This window comes from Chiloscyllium punctatum, chromosome 24, assembly GCF_047496795.1.
Source record: "Chiloscyllium punctatum isolate Juve2018m chromosome 24, sChiPun1.3, whole genome shotgun sequence".
NCBI classification, from domain to species: Eukaryota; Metazoa; Chordata; class Chondrichthyes; order Orectolobiformes; family Hemiscylliidae; genus Chiloscyllium; species Chiloscyllium punctatum.
The window spans coordinates 60,921,694-60,934,727 of NC_092762.1; the positions used below are offsets into that span (position 1 = coordinate 60,921,694).

The 13,034-nt window shown below is 39.7% G+C and overlaps 1 protein-coding gene across 1 annotated transcript in view; it reads left to right on the forward strand.

The window, feature by feature from the left end:
• The window catches only part of tmprss9 (transmembrane serine protease 9), a 39,830-nt gene extending 28,399 nt beyond the window's left edge, over positions 1-11,431 (forward strand). Inside the window, exons 9-13 of the mRNA XM_072593965.1 lie at positions 1,324-1,440; positions 3,669-3,840; positions 6,491-6,756; positions 8,052-8,188; positions 10,457-11,431. Of these exons, the coding sequence (XP_072450066.1) occupies positions 1,324-1,440; positions 3,669-3,840; positions 6,491-6,756; positions 8,052-8,188; positions 10,457-10,615 (851 nt within the window). The 3' untranslated portion in view covers positions 10,616-11,431. The remainder of the gene's footprint in view (positions 1-1,323; positions 1,441-3,668; positions 3,841-6,490; positions 6,757-8,051; positions 8,189-10,456) is intronic.
• Positions 11,432-13,034: the final 1,603 nt, after the last annotated feature.

The window sequence follows — 13,034 nt, forward strand, 5'->3', positions numbered from 1 at the left end:
CACAGCTCCCTGATTGGACAATTAGCAGTCCCATTTGGGGAACTCCTATTCTATGAGGTCGATCTGGCTGACCTCATTACAATCACTATATGAAATTTTCTTTTGAGGTGCTGGTGAAGTATCAGTGAATTGAATGTGGTGGCACAGTGGTTAGCACTGTCGCCTCACAGCGCCAAAGACCCATGTTCGATTCTGGCCTTGGGTGACTGTCTGTGTAGAGTTTGTACATTCTCCCCGTGTCTGCATGGGTTTCCTCCAGGTGCTCCGGTTTCCTCCCACATTTCAAAAAGATGTGCAGGTCAGGTGAATTGACCATGCTAAATTGCCCATAGTGTTAGGTGCATTAGTCAGGCGTAAATGTAGGGGAATGGGTCTGGCTAGGTTATTCTTTGGAGGGTCAGTGTGGACATGTTGGGCCAAAGGGCCTGTTTCCATACTGTAATAATTTTATGATTTGGTAACCTATTTGCAGTGTTTGGGGGACCCTGGTAGCTGTGTCAAATCAGCACTGGATAAATTTTAACATGTAAAGAAGCGTTCTGATCATGTTTAAAACCTTTTCTGCAGAACAAGTAAAAAAACTCGCAAGCACCTGATCTATGCAGTTGTCAACAGGCCTATTGAGTTCGACAGTCAGTCATGAAGTTGCACTGTATTCAACTTTCTTGCATCACCTCCATGTAACAGAGATCCTGTTTGAGTGCAAGTGAAAATCCCTTGTCTCCATTCTCTCATTCCCCATTGATCCATCAGTGGAAACAATCTTCCACTGAATACTCTTCATGGTATCTCAGGTTTCATCCACTCAGTTACTGACTGGTTGTCTCTCAGCACTGCTCCCATTCAGCACATTGATAGCTCTGCAAAACCCAGAACTGGCCATCACGCCATCTCTTTCTCTACCAATCTCCAGTTTCTCTTCTCCAAACTTTCAGCTCCACCCTTGTCCTAGCCTCAATTTAAAGTGTGCACAATGCAGAAGGCTAAGATTAGGATCAACTGTGATAGCCACTCACGTGAGTGGAAGAATTAGGGTGGAGTGGATTGAGCTGGGGTGGGAGTGTTTTAAACTGAACCCCATCAAGAGTCAGTGCCTTCTGGAAAGGAGGAGAAAGGAGGAATTGGAAATCAGACAAAATCGATCAAAGAATAAAGAGACTGCTGTCATTCTCGCTCAATTGCCCCTCATTCCTCGAAGTTTAAGTATAGAGGGAGAGTGCCTGACTACGAACACAATGACTGGCAGTCAACAAAGGGGGTGATGAACTTAGTGGTTACATGTTGCATTAAACCTCAAACTAATAGTGTTCCCCTATCTTGTAGAAGTTCCCTGTACAGCCTCTACTTACAAGTGTTCTACTGGCAGTTGCATCAATAAGCACAATGCAGAGTGTGATGGCGTCAAAGACTGTGTCACAGGATCTGATGAGGCGAACTGCAGTGAGTACAGTTACTTCCATCTCTGAGGAGAGGGAAAGTACTTATGATTTGGGGCCAGTGGTCTGTTTGTGATAACAAAGGCCCATCATTAAACCTGTTACACAATAGGTTTCCACGACTCTTGAGAAAGACTTATCAGGCTGCATTGACAACTGGTCACCCATGCACACCGTATTAACCACAACTGTGAAATTATTGGGAAACTCAAGTCAATAACTCAATAATAAAATAAGACACCTGGATATTTATAATATGTTTGTTAGCATCTGAAGCAGGAAAGTTTAATGTTTTTTAAAAATCATTATTTTAATAGGTGATTGAACATTTGTACAGAAATTGTGCCCTCATGCCTGCTCATTTGATAAGATCATGGCTGATCTGATTGTGGCCTTAAGACTACTTTCCCACTTGACCCAATAAACTTTGATTCCCTTTCTAGTCAAGAATCTATCTACGTCTGTCTTAAAAATATTCAATGACCCTGCACAATACTTTCTGGGGAGGATAATTCCATATACTCATGATCCTCTGAGAGGAAAAGTTTCTAATCTCTTTCTTAAATGGGGACATCCTTTATTTTTAAATTGTGTTGCCTAGTTCCAGTGCCTCCCAAAAGGGAAAACATCCTGGATGTAGGTTTTCTCACTGAGCTGGGAGGTTCATTTCCAAACGTTTCATCACCCTACTAGGTAACATCTTCGGTGGGCCTCAGGTGAAGCTGTGTACGTGATTCCTGCTTTCTATTTATATGTTTGGGTTTCTTTGGGTTGGTGATGTCATCTCCTGGGGTGATGTCATTTCCAGTTCTTTTTCTCAGGGCATGGTAGATGGGTTCTAACTCGATGTGTTTGTTGATAGAGTTCTGGTTGGAATACCACGCTTCTCGGAATTCTCGCGCATGTCTCTGTTTGGCTTATCTTAAGATGGATGTGTTGTATCCTAACCTTTTGTAATTCATTTAATAGGAATCTCAGGTTTCTCTGTACCTCTTAGAGCTACAATCTCACTCCACTTATTAAAAAATGCTGTTTTCTTTCTGCTAATTCTGCCAATGTGGCTAAGTTCACACTTCCCATATTCTACTATCAATTTCCAAGTTTGTGCCCACTTAATTACCATATCTATAGGCCTCCTCACAATGTACCTTTCTATTTATCTTTGTGAGATGAGCAACTATATTTCGTCCCTCCATCCAAGCCATCGTTGTAAATAAATGAAGCTTCAGCACTGATCCCTGTAGCACTCCATTCATGACAACTTTCCCTTAACCCATTTATGCCTATTCTCTGTTTCCTGTTAGCTACTCAATCTTCTCTTCATGCTCATATCTCCTCTACCATGAGCTTTTACTTTGTGCAGTAATCCTTGATATGGCACCTTGTCAAAAGCTTTTTGGAAATGTAATTACAAATGCCTCAAAGAATTCTAATAAATTAGTCAACATCTCTCTTTCACATAACCATGTTGATTCCACCTGATTGCATTGAGATTTTTTAAATACTCTACTGTAAACTCTTCATTGAGTCAAACATTTTCCTTATGGCATATTAAACTAACAAGTCTGAAGTGTCCTGCTTTCTGTCTTCATCTTCTTTTGAATAGAGGGGCTACCTTTGCTTGTGATATAATGATTGCCATGCTCTGCTTCACCACACCTGCTCCCATTTTACATAATATACTGTAATTTCCTGTCAGACGTGGCCGTCACTCAGTCTTTTACATAGTATAATGTTTGAAGCCTGAACCCAATTGGAACATGAAAGCCACCATGAAAAAAATGTCCATTTTGAACATAACCAACAATAGAGTGACAATTAACTATCACAAGGTGAATGCTACTGTGAATACCATTGCCATTAACACTACACCAAACAGCAGAATGAACACTGATAATAACACTGTACAGCTATACAGATTATCGACACACTAATATGTACATCTCAAAATAAATTAACATTCTCAAGTACACCACTGTGCCCATCAGTAGGCACACAACCAAGCGTAATGCCCACACATATCATTGGGTATATCAGCTGGCATGCCACAGCACTGTTCATGATATGTATTAGCAACAGAGATTCTCTCATGCAATTGCCTAAAAGCTTTAACAAACTCGTGAAATCAGTGGACCTTGTTTTGATATTTGATTCAACCTGACTGGTATTAAATGTTTCAGTTGAGTTTTATAGTTCATTGACCTCTGTAACTGAGCCCAGTTTTGTTTATAGATTGTGGAACTGCACCCCTGATGGTCGGAAGTAGGATTGTGGGAGGAGTGAACAGTGCCCCTGGAGAATTTCCTTGGCAGATCAGTTTGCAGATACTGCACAACGGACATGTGTGTGGTGGAACCCTAATATCACCCAATTGGGTGGTCACTGCTGCTCATTGCTTTTTATTGTACGTAAACAGCTTTCAGCCAGCAACAGGGGACTGTGTGTACTAATTGATTCAGACAGGATGATATCACTTTTTTGAGTGACTTGAATGCATGCAAACACATGATAATGGTCAACACATCCATAGCAGTGAGCACATTCATTCATAGCATGAGCAAATCCAATGATAGCCATGTGCACACACTCAGCTGTCTAACTCCATTATATTGGTATTTGCTTTACATGGTTTGTTTAAATTGTTAAAAATTGTCTCATTTCATAGATTGAATACTGGAAGCTCCAAGCAGCATTGTTAACACAACAAAGATGCAGACTGATAATAGATAAGTTGAGTGAGTGGGCAAAAATCTAGCAGATACAACATAATGTGGGAAAATGTGAGGTTTGGTAGGAACAATAAAAAAAGCAGAGTGTTATCTAAACTGTGAATAACTGCAGAATTATGAGATGCAGAAGGATCTAGGTTTTGTATGGTCACCAAACATTTGGTGTGTAGGTACAGCAAGTGATTAATAAGGCAAATGGAATGATAAACCTTAATACAAGGGCAATTGAACATAAAGGGATGATATGCTTCAGTTATACAGGGCATAGGTGAAACCACATCTTGAACAGTATGTAGTTTTGACTTATTTAAATATGTAAGGATGTAAATGCATTGGAAGCAGTCATAGGTTTATGAGGTTGATACTTAGAAAGATCACTTTGACTTTTGAAGAAAGATTCGACAGGCAGGGCTTGCTTACATGAGAGTTTAGAAGATCAAGGAGTGATTTGATTGAAGTTTAAAAGATCCAGAATACTTTTGACAAAGTGACTGTGGAAAGGATGTTTATTGTTGTGAGTGAGAACATCGTTTGTTGCTCAGTCTTTGATTATAGGAGTTGGGAAGTCATGTTAAGGTTGTACAGGACATTGGTAATACTTCTTCTGGGGTACTCTGTCAATTTCTGGTCACCTAGTTATAGGAATGATTTGGAGATGCCAGTGTTGGACTGGGGTCCACCTGATGAAGGAGTGTCGCTCCGAAAGCTAGTGTGCTTCCAATTAAACCTGTTGGACTATAACCTGGTGTTGTGTGATTTTTAACCTAGTTATAGGAAGGATATTATTAAGCTAGAAAGGGTTCAGAAGTGACTTACCACGATGTTGCCAGGTCAGGAAGGTTTGAGTTATAAAGAAAGGCTGGGACTTTTTTCACTGAAGCATGGAAGGTTGAGAGGTGACCTTATAGAAGTTTATAAAATAATTAGGAGTGTAGATAGGGTTAATGGTAGTTGTCTTTTCCTGAGGATGGGGGATTTCAAAAAATTTTTAAGGTGAGAGAAGAGATTTAAAAAAGATGTGAGGGAAATTTTTTTATACAGAGATTAGTTCGTATAAGGAATGAACCTCCTCAGGAAATGATGGATGTGGGCACAATTACAACTTTAAAAGACACTTGGATAAATACTTGAATATGAAAGGTTTGGAGGAATATGGGCCAGGAGCAGGCAGGTGGCACTAGTTTTGTTTGGGATTATGTTCGGCATGGACTGGTTGAACTGAAGGGTCTGTTTCCATGCTCTATGACTCTATGACAAGGAGACACAGTCACAGAATTAGGGGTTGCTCTTTTAGGAAAAAAATTAGGAATTTAGTTTCCTCTCAGTTTTATGACTGAAACTGCCTTAGAAAGCAATGGTGGTGGAATCGTTGAATTTTGTTAAAGTTGAAGCAGATAGATTCTTTTTAGGTCAGGACATTACAAGTTATTGTGTATTGATGGGAATCTGAAATTGGGAACACAAACAGATCAGCGGGAGTAGGCAATTCAGCCCTTTGAGCTTGCTTCATCATTGAAAAATATCATGACTCATCCTGGTTTTGACCATTTTTCTGTCTGCCACCCATTGACCTTAATACATTGTCCATCAAAAAATTAACTAGCTGAGCCTGAAATAAATTCAATAACCCAGCTTCCACTGTTTTCTGGGAAGGAGAATTCCATTGACTAATGATTCTGAGAGTGGAAAAATTCTACTAATCTCTGTCTTAAATGGGAGATATCTTATTTTTAAACCTGTGTCTCCTAATTCTGGTCTCTCCTATAAAGGGAAATATTCTCTCAGCATCCATTCTGTCAAGTCCCCTCAGGACATTATAGGCATGGTGGCTGAGTGATTAGCACCCTTGCCTTACAGTGCCAGGAATCAGGGTTTGATTCTAGCTTCGGGTGACTGTCTGTCTGTGTGGGTTTTCTCTGGGTGCTCTGGTTTCCTCCCACAATCCAAAGATGTGCAGGTTAGGTGAACTGGCCTTGCTAAATTGCCCATAGTATTCAGGGATGTGTAGGTTAGATGTATTAGTCAGGGATAAATGTAGAGTATTGGGTAGGGGAATGAGTCTGGGTGGGATACTCTTTGGAGATTCCGTGCGGACTTGTTGGGCCAATGGTCTGTTTCCACACTGTAGGGATTTTATATTTCAATAAGATTATCTCTCAATCTTCTAAACTCTAAAAGATAAAGACTCCTACCTATAAAAAGAGGTATAGAGAGGAACCAACGATACAATGGAAGTATGAAATATTTAAAATAAGTAGGTTTTCTATAAGGTGTGAATGTTTACTTAACCATAAACAAACGTTTGATTTAACTTTCCTTTCAAAGTCATAAGAATGTGCATCATTGGCTCGGTTACCTAGGAACACTCTATCGCATGGGATTTCGAGGCACTGAAGTGACCTTTAAACGCCTCATCACCCACCCCTCCTTCAATACTTACAGTCTGGATTATGATATTGCCCTACTGGAACTGTCTCAGCCTGTGGCCTTTACTGAAGTCATTCAGCCTGCCTGTGTACCAACACCTTCTCACAGATTCTCAGAGGGAATGAAATGTTATGTAACAGGCTGGGGCACCACAGCAGTAGGGGGTAAGTGGCAAAGGAAAATTACATCGAACTGTTTGCCTGAGCTTTATATTAAAGTGTATGCAATTATTGCTTGCAAATGGCTCATACATTCACAGTTTAAAACAGAGAAACAATGTGATTCAATTCTGAGACAAACAGAGAGGTGAGCGAGGAAAACAGAGGCACCAGAAACAAGAGTAGTGAGGCTTGGAAGGGAGCAAAACACATCATGAAACAGAACAAAAAAAAAGTTAATTTAAGAGAGGAATTTTGTTTTAAAACTTGTACATGAATAGAGAGAAAGTGAAAGTAGAAGAAATATGCACAAGAATAATAGGAATGAGAGTTAGGGATCAAGAGGAAAAGGGTAGATATGAGAGGGAAGCAGAGAGCAAGAGAAGGGGATAAGCCCGAGAGAGAGAGATAGAAAGGAAGATTAATGTAACAGGCTATGAGCAAAGGGAAAATACATCAGGGGAAGTAATTGCTAAAGCACACATACAGAATGGTGAACTCCGTGGGAGGAGGGATCAACAATGGGAGAAGGGAGCAGAGTGGGAAGAGGAGGAAGACAGTTTGATGATTCTGTAGCCTGGAGGAAGAGAAAGTTGATAGTGACAGAAGATTCAGATGATTGAGTGCAAGCCAAACATTACAGGATGTTGTAAAATCAACAGATATTTATATTTATACAGCACTCTTAAGGAATGAAATGTTCCAAAGCGCTTCATGGTAAAAGTATAAACCAAATGATGACTTGGAACCACACAAAGAGATATTAGGGCTGATAACCAAAAGCTTAGTTAAAGGATAGGTTTTAAGGAGAATATTAAAAGGATGTAAAAATAAAGAGGTGTAGGAAGAGTTTTCAAGAACTGGGAACCATGGAAATGAAAAGTACCACCACCAATTCGAATAATTAAAGGTAGGGATACATCAGAGGCCAGAGTTTGACTAGTGCTGATTATCTGGAGGTTATGGGACTGGAGGAGGTTAAAGAGATAGGGAGGGATGAGGCCATGGAGAGATTTGAACACTTGGACAAGAAGTTTAATATCAAGATGTTTCTTGACAAAAGCCAATATGGTCAGTGACTAAAGGATGAGAGTGAGACGGGAATAAGTAAATTCCAAAATGTATACTGCTTGCTGTTACAAATGAAACACCTAGTGAAATATTCATAAATGGCTACTTCCATTAAATGTTAAGATGGTTGTAATAAATCTGACATTTGCCCTTTTTACTGTAAAAATGTCACTGCATTTATGTTACAGAATTTTTTTGTTACAAATCACTGCATTCTCTGCTCCATACAGGCTTATTGTCTTATTTAATGCAGAAAGCTGAAGTAAATCTGTTCAGCGACAATTTATGTCTGGAACTGTATGGCAGACAGATCACTCCCAGAATGTTATGTGCTGGGAGACTGAATGGAGGAGTGGACACATGCCAGGTAAGCTGTCAAGGATCTAACAATTTGGAAAATGTAGCAGCTTAGGGTAATGATGGAATTCTCAGAGTTGGCAAAGATAACAAATGACCTGGACTGTGCAGGCTGCTCCACTTGCTTCACTAATTTTTGGTGCTGAATCTGATGCATTTTTTTACATTGTAGATTTTTGAACAGTGTAAATTTGCAGTCTGCAGATAATGCAGAAGGGCATTGGATGTCCATCCCTCTAGCTGTATGAGGAATTTAAGGAGATCAGTGACTGAATGTGCAACAAGAACAAAAATAAATAACATTATCAATCCTGGACATGCTTTACTTTTTTCTCATGGGTTAACAGTGTATCAATGGAGCATAATATCATGCGTAGAAAAAGGAGCCATGTTCATCCTGGGAACATTAGATTAATATTGAGACTCAAATAATATTTGGTAATCCAGAGATTTAAATTAAAAGTAAGGACGTTAGTCATAAGAAGGAACGGAAAGAAAGAATTAATTTATATTAATGTACTCCAGATTTCTTAACAGCAAATCACAGCCTTTGCTGAAAGGTCATTATCTGTTCCTTCAGGCTGTGTGTAGAAAGTAAAGAAAGGACAGTTAATAAATATTGTATGTTGTTACAAACAATGTTTGTGTACTGAGTTTAGGTCAGAGTGGTGCTTGAAAAGCACAGCAGGTCAGGCAGCATCTGAAGAGCAGGAAAATCGACATTATGGGCAAAAGCCCTTCATCAGGAATGGAGGCAGGGAGCCTTCACCCTGGAGGTTCCCTGCCTCTATTCCTGATGAAGGGCTTTTGCCCGAACGTCGATTTTCCTGCTCCTTGGATGCTGCCTGACCTGCTGTGCTTTTCCAGCACCACTCTGATTTAGACTCTGGTTTCCAGCATCTGCAGTTCTCACTTTTGCCTAGTGTTTGTGTACTGTCAGTGATATGCACATGATGAATCACATTTGCACAGAAATGATGTGTTTTAATTATACAAACACAAAATGCCAGCCTGTGCTTTATTGCCCTTGGTCACCTTTTGCCATAGGCCAATAACATCACACAAAGGGTCATGAATTATTTTGAAGTATCATTATTGTTGTTGCTGCATCTAACTACATAAGTTTTGCCCAGTCAAGATCCCTCAATTGACAAATGGATATTTAAACAGATGATCTGTTTTTAATTTTATTGGCGAAGTGATAATAGCTAACCTGGAAGAACAGAACTGTCTGTATCTCTTTCAATAAAGCCATGGGAATTTTACTTTTATGACATCCTGAACAGAACATCAGTTTCACATCTGAAAAGTCAGAGAAACATTTACACCTAGCACTGCTGCCTCACAGCACCAGTGTCCCAGGTCGATTTGAGCCTCAGGCGACTGTCTGTGTGGAGTTTGCACATTCTCCCTGTGTTTGGGTGGGTTTCCTCCAGGTGCCCTGGTTTCCTCTCACAGTCACAAAGATGTGCAGGTCAGGTGAATTGGCCATGCTAAATTGCCCATAGTGTTAGTTGCATTATTCAGAGGGAAATGGGTCCGGGTGGGTTACTCTTCGGAGGGTCGGTGTGGACTGGCTGGGCCAAAGGGCCTGTTTCCACACTGTAGGGAATCTAACCTAAATCTAAATCAGAGAATTACAATGAGACAAACCAATAGAAATGACTTCAAGAGACTAGGACTGTTTCCAGAGAGAGAGGAAAAGCAAGATATGGTAGTATGTGAATGATCTGAGGTTTATGGTGAAAAGATGGGAAGGTTAGGATGAGGAATTTGGTGAATGGACATGTCAATGGAACTGCGGGATTAAGTGCAAATGTCGGTATGTGGGCTATTAGATATACTGTTGTCTATTCATGACTGTCAACAGAGTTAGTGCTAACTTACCAGACTTCAGGCCTTATTTGAGTCCCTTTAAGTCAAACATAGAACTTTGATTGTGTGTATCTTCATAGTCACAATCAGATGACTCAGATAAGTGGCTAAATGGTTAGTTTAACATGATTAAAGTTGTGTATTTTAACAGCAACATAGAGGACTGGTTCAATTTTAACAGTATTGTATTCAGTGAATGATGCAAAGACAATATTCCATTGGCAGTTACTCTCCAAATCGATATCCAGTGCCCCTTAATGATTTGGTCACTTGTTAAAAAGCATCAAGATGTTGAAGCAGCTCCTAACCGTAGGTGTTAAAGTGAAGTAAAAACACAGCATGTGAGCAGTGATTGACATTTTCTCCTACATTTTGTGTAGTAATAATGGCTTTGTCTTTACAGGGTGATTCAGGTGGCTCACTGGTTTGCAAAGAATCCTCAGGGAAGTGGTTCCTTGTTGGAATTACAAGCTGGGGTATCGGCTGTGCAAAAGCGAATTCGCCTGGAGTCTACAGCAGAGTTACAACTCTTCAGAGTTTTATTGTACAATATGTTTTCTGAAAAATGAAAGGATCTGACATCATTCTTGATTTAATCAAACGCTGTAATACATGCATTGGGACTCAATCACAATGTGTGGGCCTCACTGGGACCATTAATTCTCTCCATTTCAAACACCATATAATGTGCTCTCAGCCTTCAATACAATTTCTACAATTGCTTTATTTGTGCAGTAATATATATTTTAATCAATTACAAATATGATTTATTGAGATTTTTAAAAAATGTCCTTACTTTGTGGTTCTTGATTCTGACAAACCAATTAAGATATTATGCTTTATGTTATCGTAATCTCAGTCCTACCTGATGTCAATATCTCACCTAAAATATCTGAAAGAAATTGAAGCTAAGCAGGGCCCAGTTTGTTGAAGGTATGACATTAGGGAACTTGTATTTAAGCTATTCTTTGCAGAGTAACAAAATTGCTTTGCCAAATCTCGGAATTCAATAACGTCAGAGTGGAATGATATAAAATCTGCTTAAATCAGCTCTTAAATACTGAAAAATGGATCCTATTTTTGCTGATTTTATTGGATGAAATTTTAATATGTTCATACAAGTTGTTAACCCATCAGAAACAGAAATGTGTGCATAATTTGCACTTGTATAACATCAAGGGCAGTAACTGCAGGCTTGTTAGAATTTCATTATTGCAAGGTACAATCGTACTGAGGGTTTTGTCATATAGAGTGTACATTATTGTTCAAGTGAGGGTACACATTGACAAATGGTAATTTACTGGTATATTAGATTAATCACTTTGATTTAATTAATCCTCTGAACTGAAACAATTTTTTTTCTGTAAGTTTCTAAATCATTAAGACAAGCTAGGTGTTTATATTTTCCACAATATTTAACATTGTATTGTATTAGTGCATTTTTTTTCAGCATTGCTTCTGTGCACGAAAGTATTGTTAACGGATCAGGAAATACTACTTCAGAGATGGTAACAATGCTGGTTTTCACACCAACAGGTGAATAGCTAAAATTTTAAAGTAGACAAGAATTCTTACAAATTATAGGGTTTAATCAGATAACGATTATGTTTTACTCCCTTCTTGAAAGCAGTAATATGTCAGCACAGTGTTTTTCTTCTTCCATGGTATGTAGGTGTTATTGCCAGGGCCAGTGGTTGTTGCCTATCCCTAAATGATCTGGAGAAGGTGGTGGTGAGCCACTTTCTTCAACGACCACAGTCCCTTTCGGATAAATGTGTACCAACAGTGCTGTTAGAAAGGGAGATCCAAGATTTTAATCCTGCAACAGCGAAGGGTTGTCACGTCCCTGAATTCCCCAAAATCCAGGTTAAAGTTCCAATTCTGGATGATGTGTGGCTTGGAGGGGGACTTGCAAGTACTGGGGTTCCATGCATTTGTTACCCTCGATCTTTTAGGTGATAGAAATCCCAGGTTTGGAGGATGCTGTCGAGCAAACTTTGGTGAGTTGCCACAGTCTGCCGTGATACTTGCTTCTGTCTCTGTGCATTGGTGGTTGAAGGCGTGAAGTTGGAAGATGAGATGCTGATCAAAGTGGGATGCTTTGTCATGGATATTTTATTAGAAACTTAAACAGTAGCCAAAAAAAAAACCACAGTTGTGTTTATTGAAAAAAAAACAACAGGCAAGATATTCCTGGTCAGCAGGTGATTGTAATAAAGTTGGAACCGTTACAATCACTATCAATGGGGGTCCCTTTCGTGGTGCATTAGTTGCGTCCCTACCCCTGGACCAAGAGGCCTGAGTTCAAGTTCCACCTGCTCTAGAGATGTATAACATCTCTGAACAGGTTGATTAAAAAAATACTATCACTATTCATAAAGCTCCAGATTATAACATGTATATAATGCTGCACTTTGATACAGCAACACAGACTCCCACAGAATTGGTAATGATGGGATATAGAAGGAAAGTGGGGAGCAGCACCTGCAAGAGCACTAGTATGATAGGAAGAATATCAAAATCCCTATAGTGTGGAAGCAGGCAATTTGGCCCATTGAGTCCACATTGACCCTCCAAACACCATCCCACCCAGATGCATCATGTCCCAGCAATCCTGTATTTCTCATGGCTAACCCACCTAGCCTGCACATCTCTGGACACTATGAGCAATTTCACCTAACCTGCACAGCTTTGGACTGTGGGAGGAAACCCAAGCAGATAGGGAGTGAGTGTATAAAGTCCATACAGACTGTCACCCAAGGTTGGAATCAAACCCAGGTCCCTGGCATTTTGAGAGAGCAGTGCAAACCACTGAGCCACCATGCCACTCCTTAAAAACAAGGAATAATTTGATGTATCTGTTTGCAGAATGAAACGCTTGTGTACTATCAGAACAAGTCAAGACTGATCTCATTCATTTCATCTTGTGTTTTCTTGTTGAAAATCAGTTTAAAAACACAACACTGCAGTGGCCAGAAATC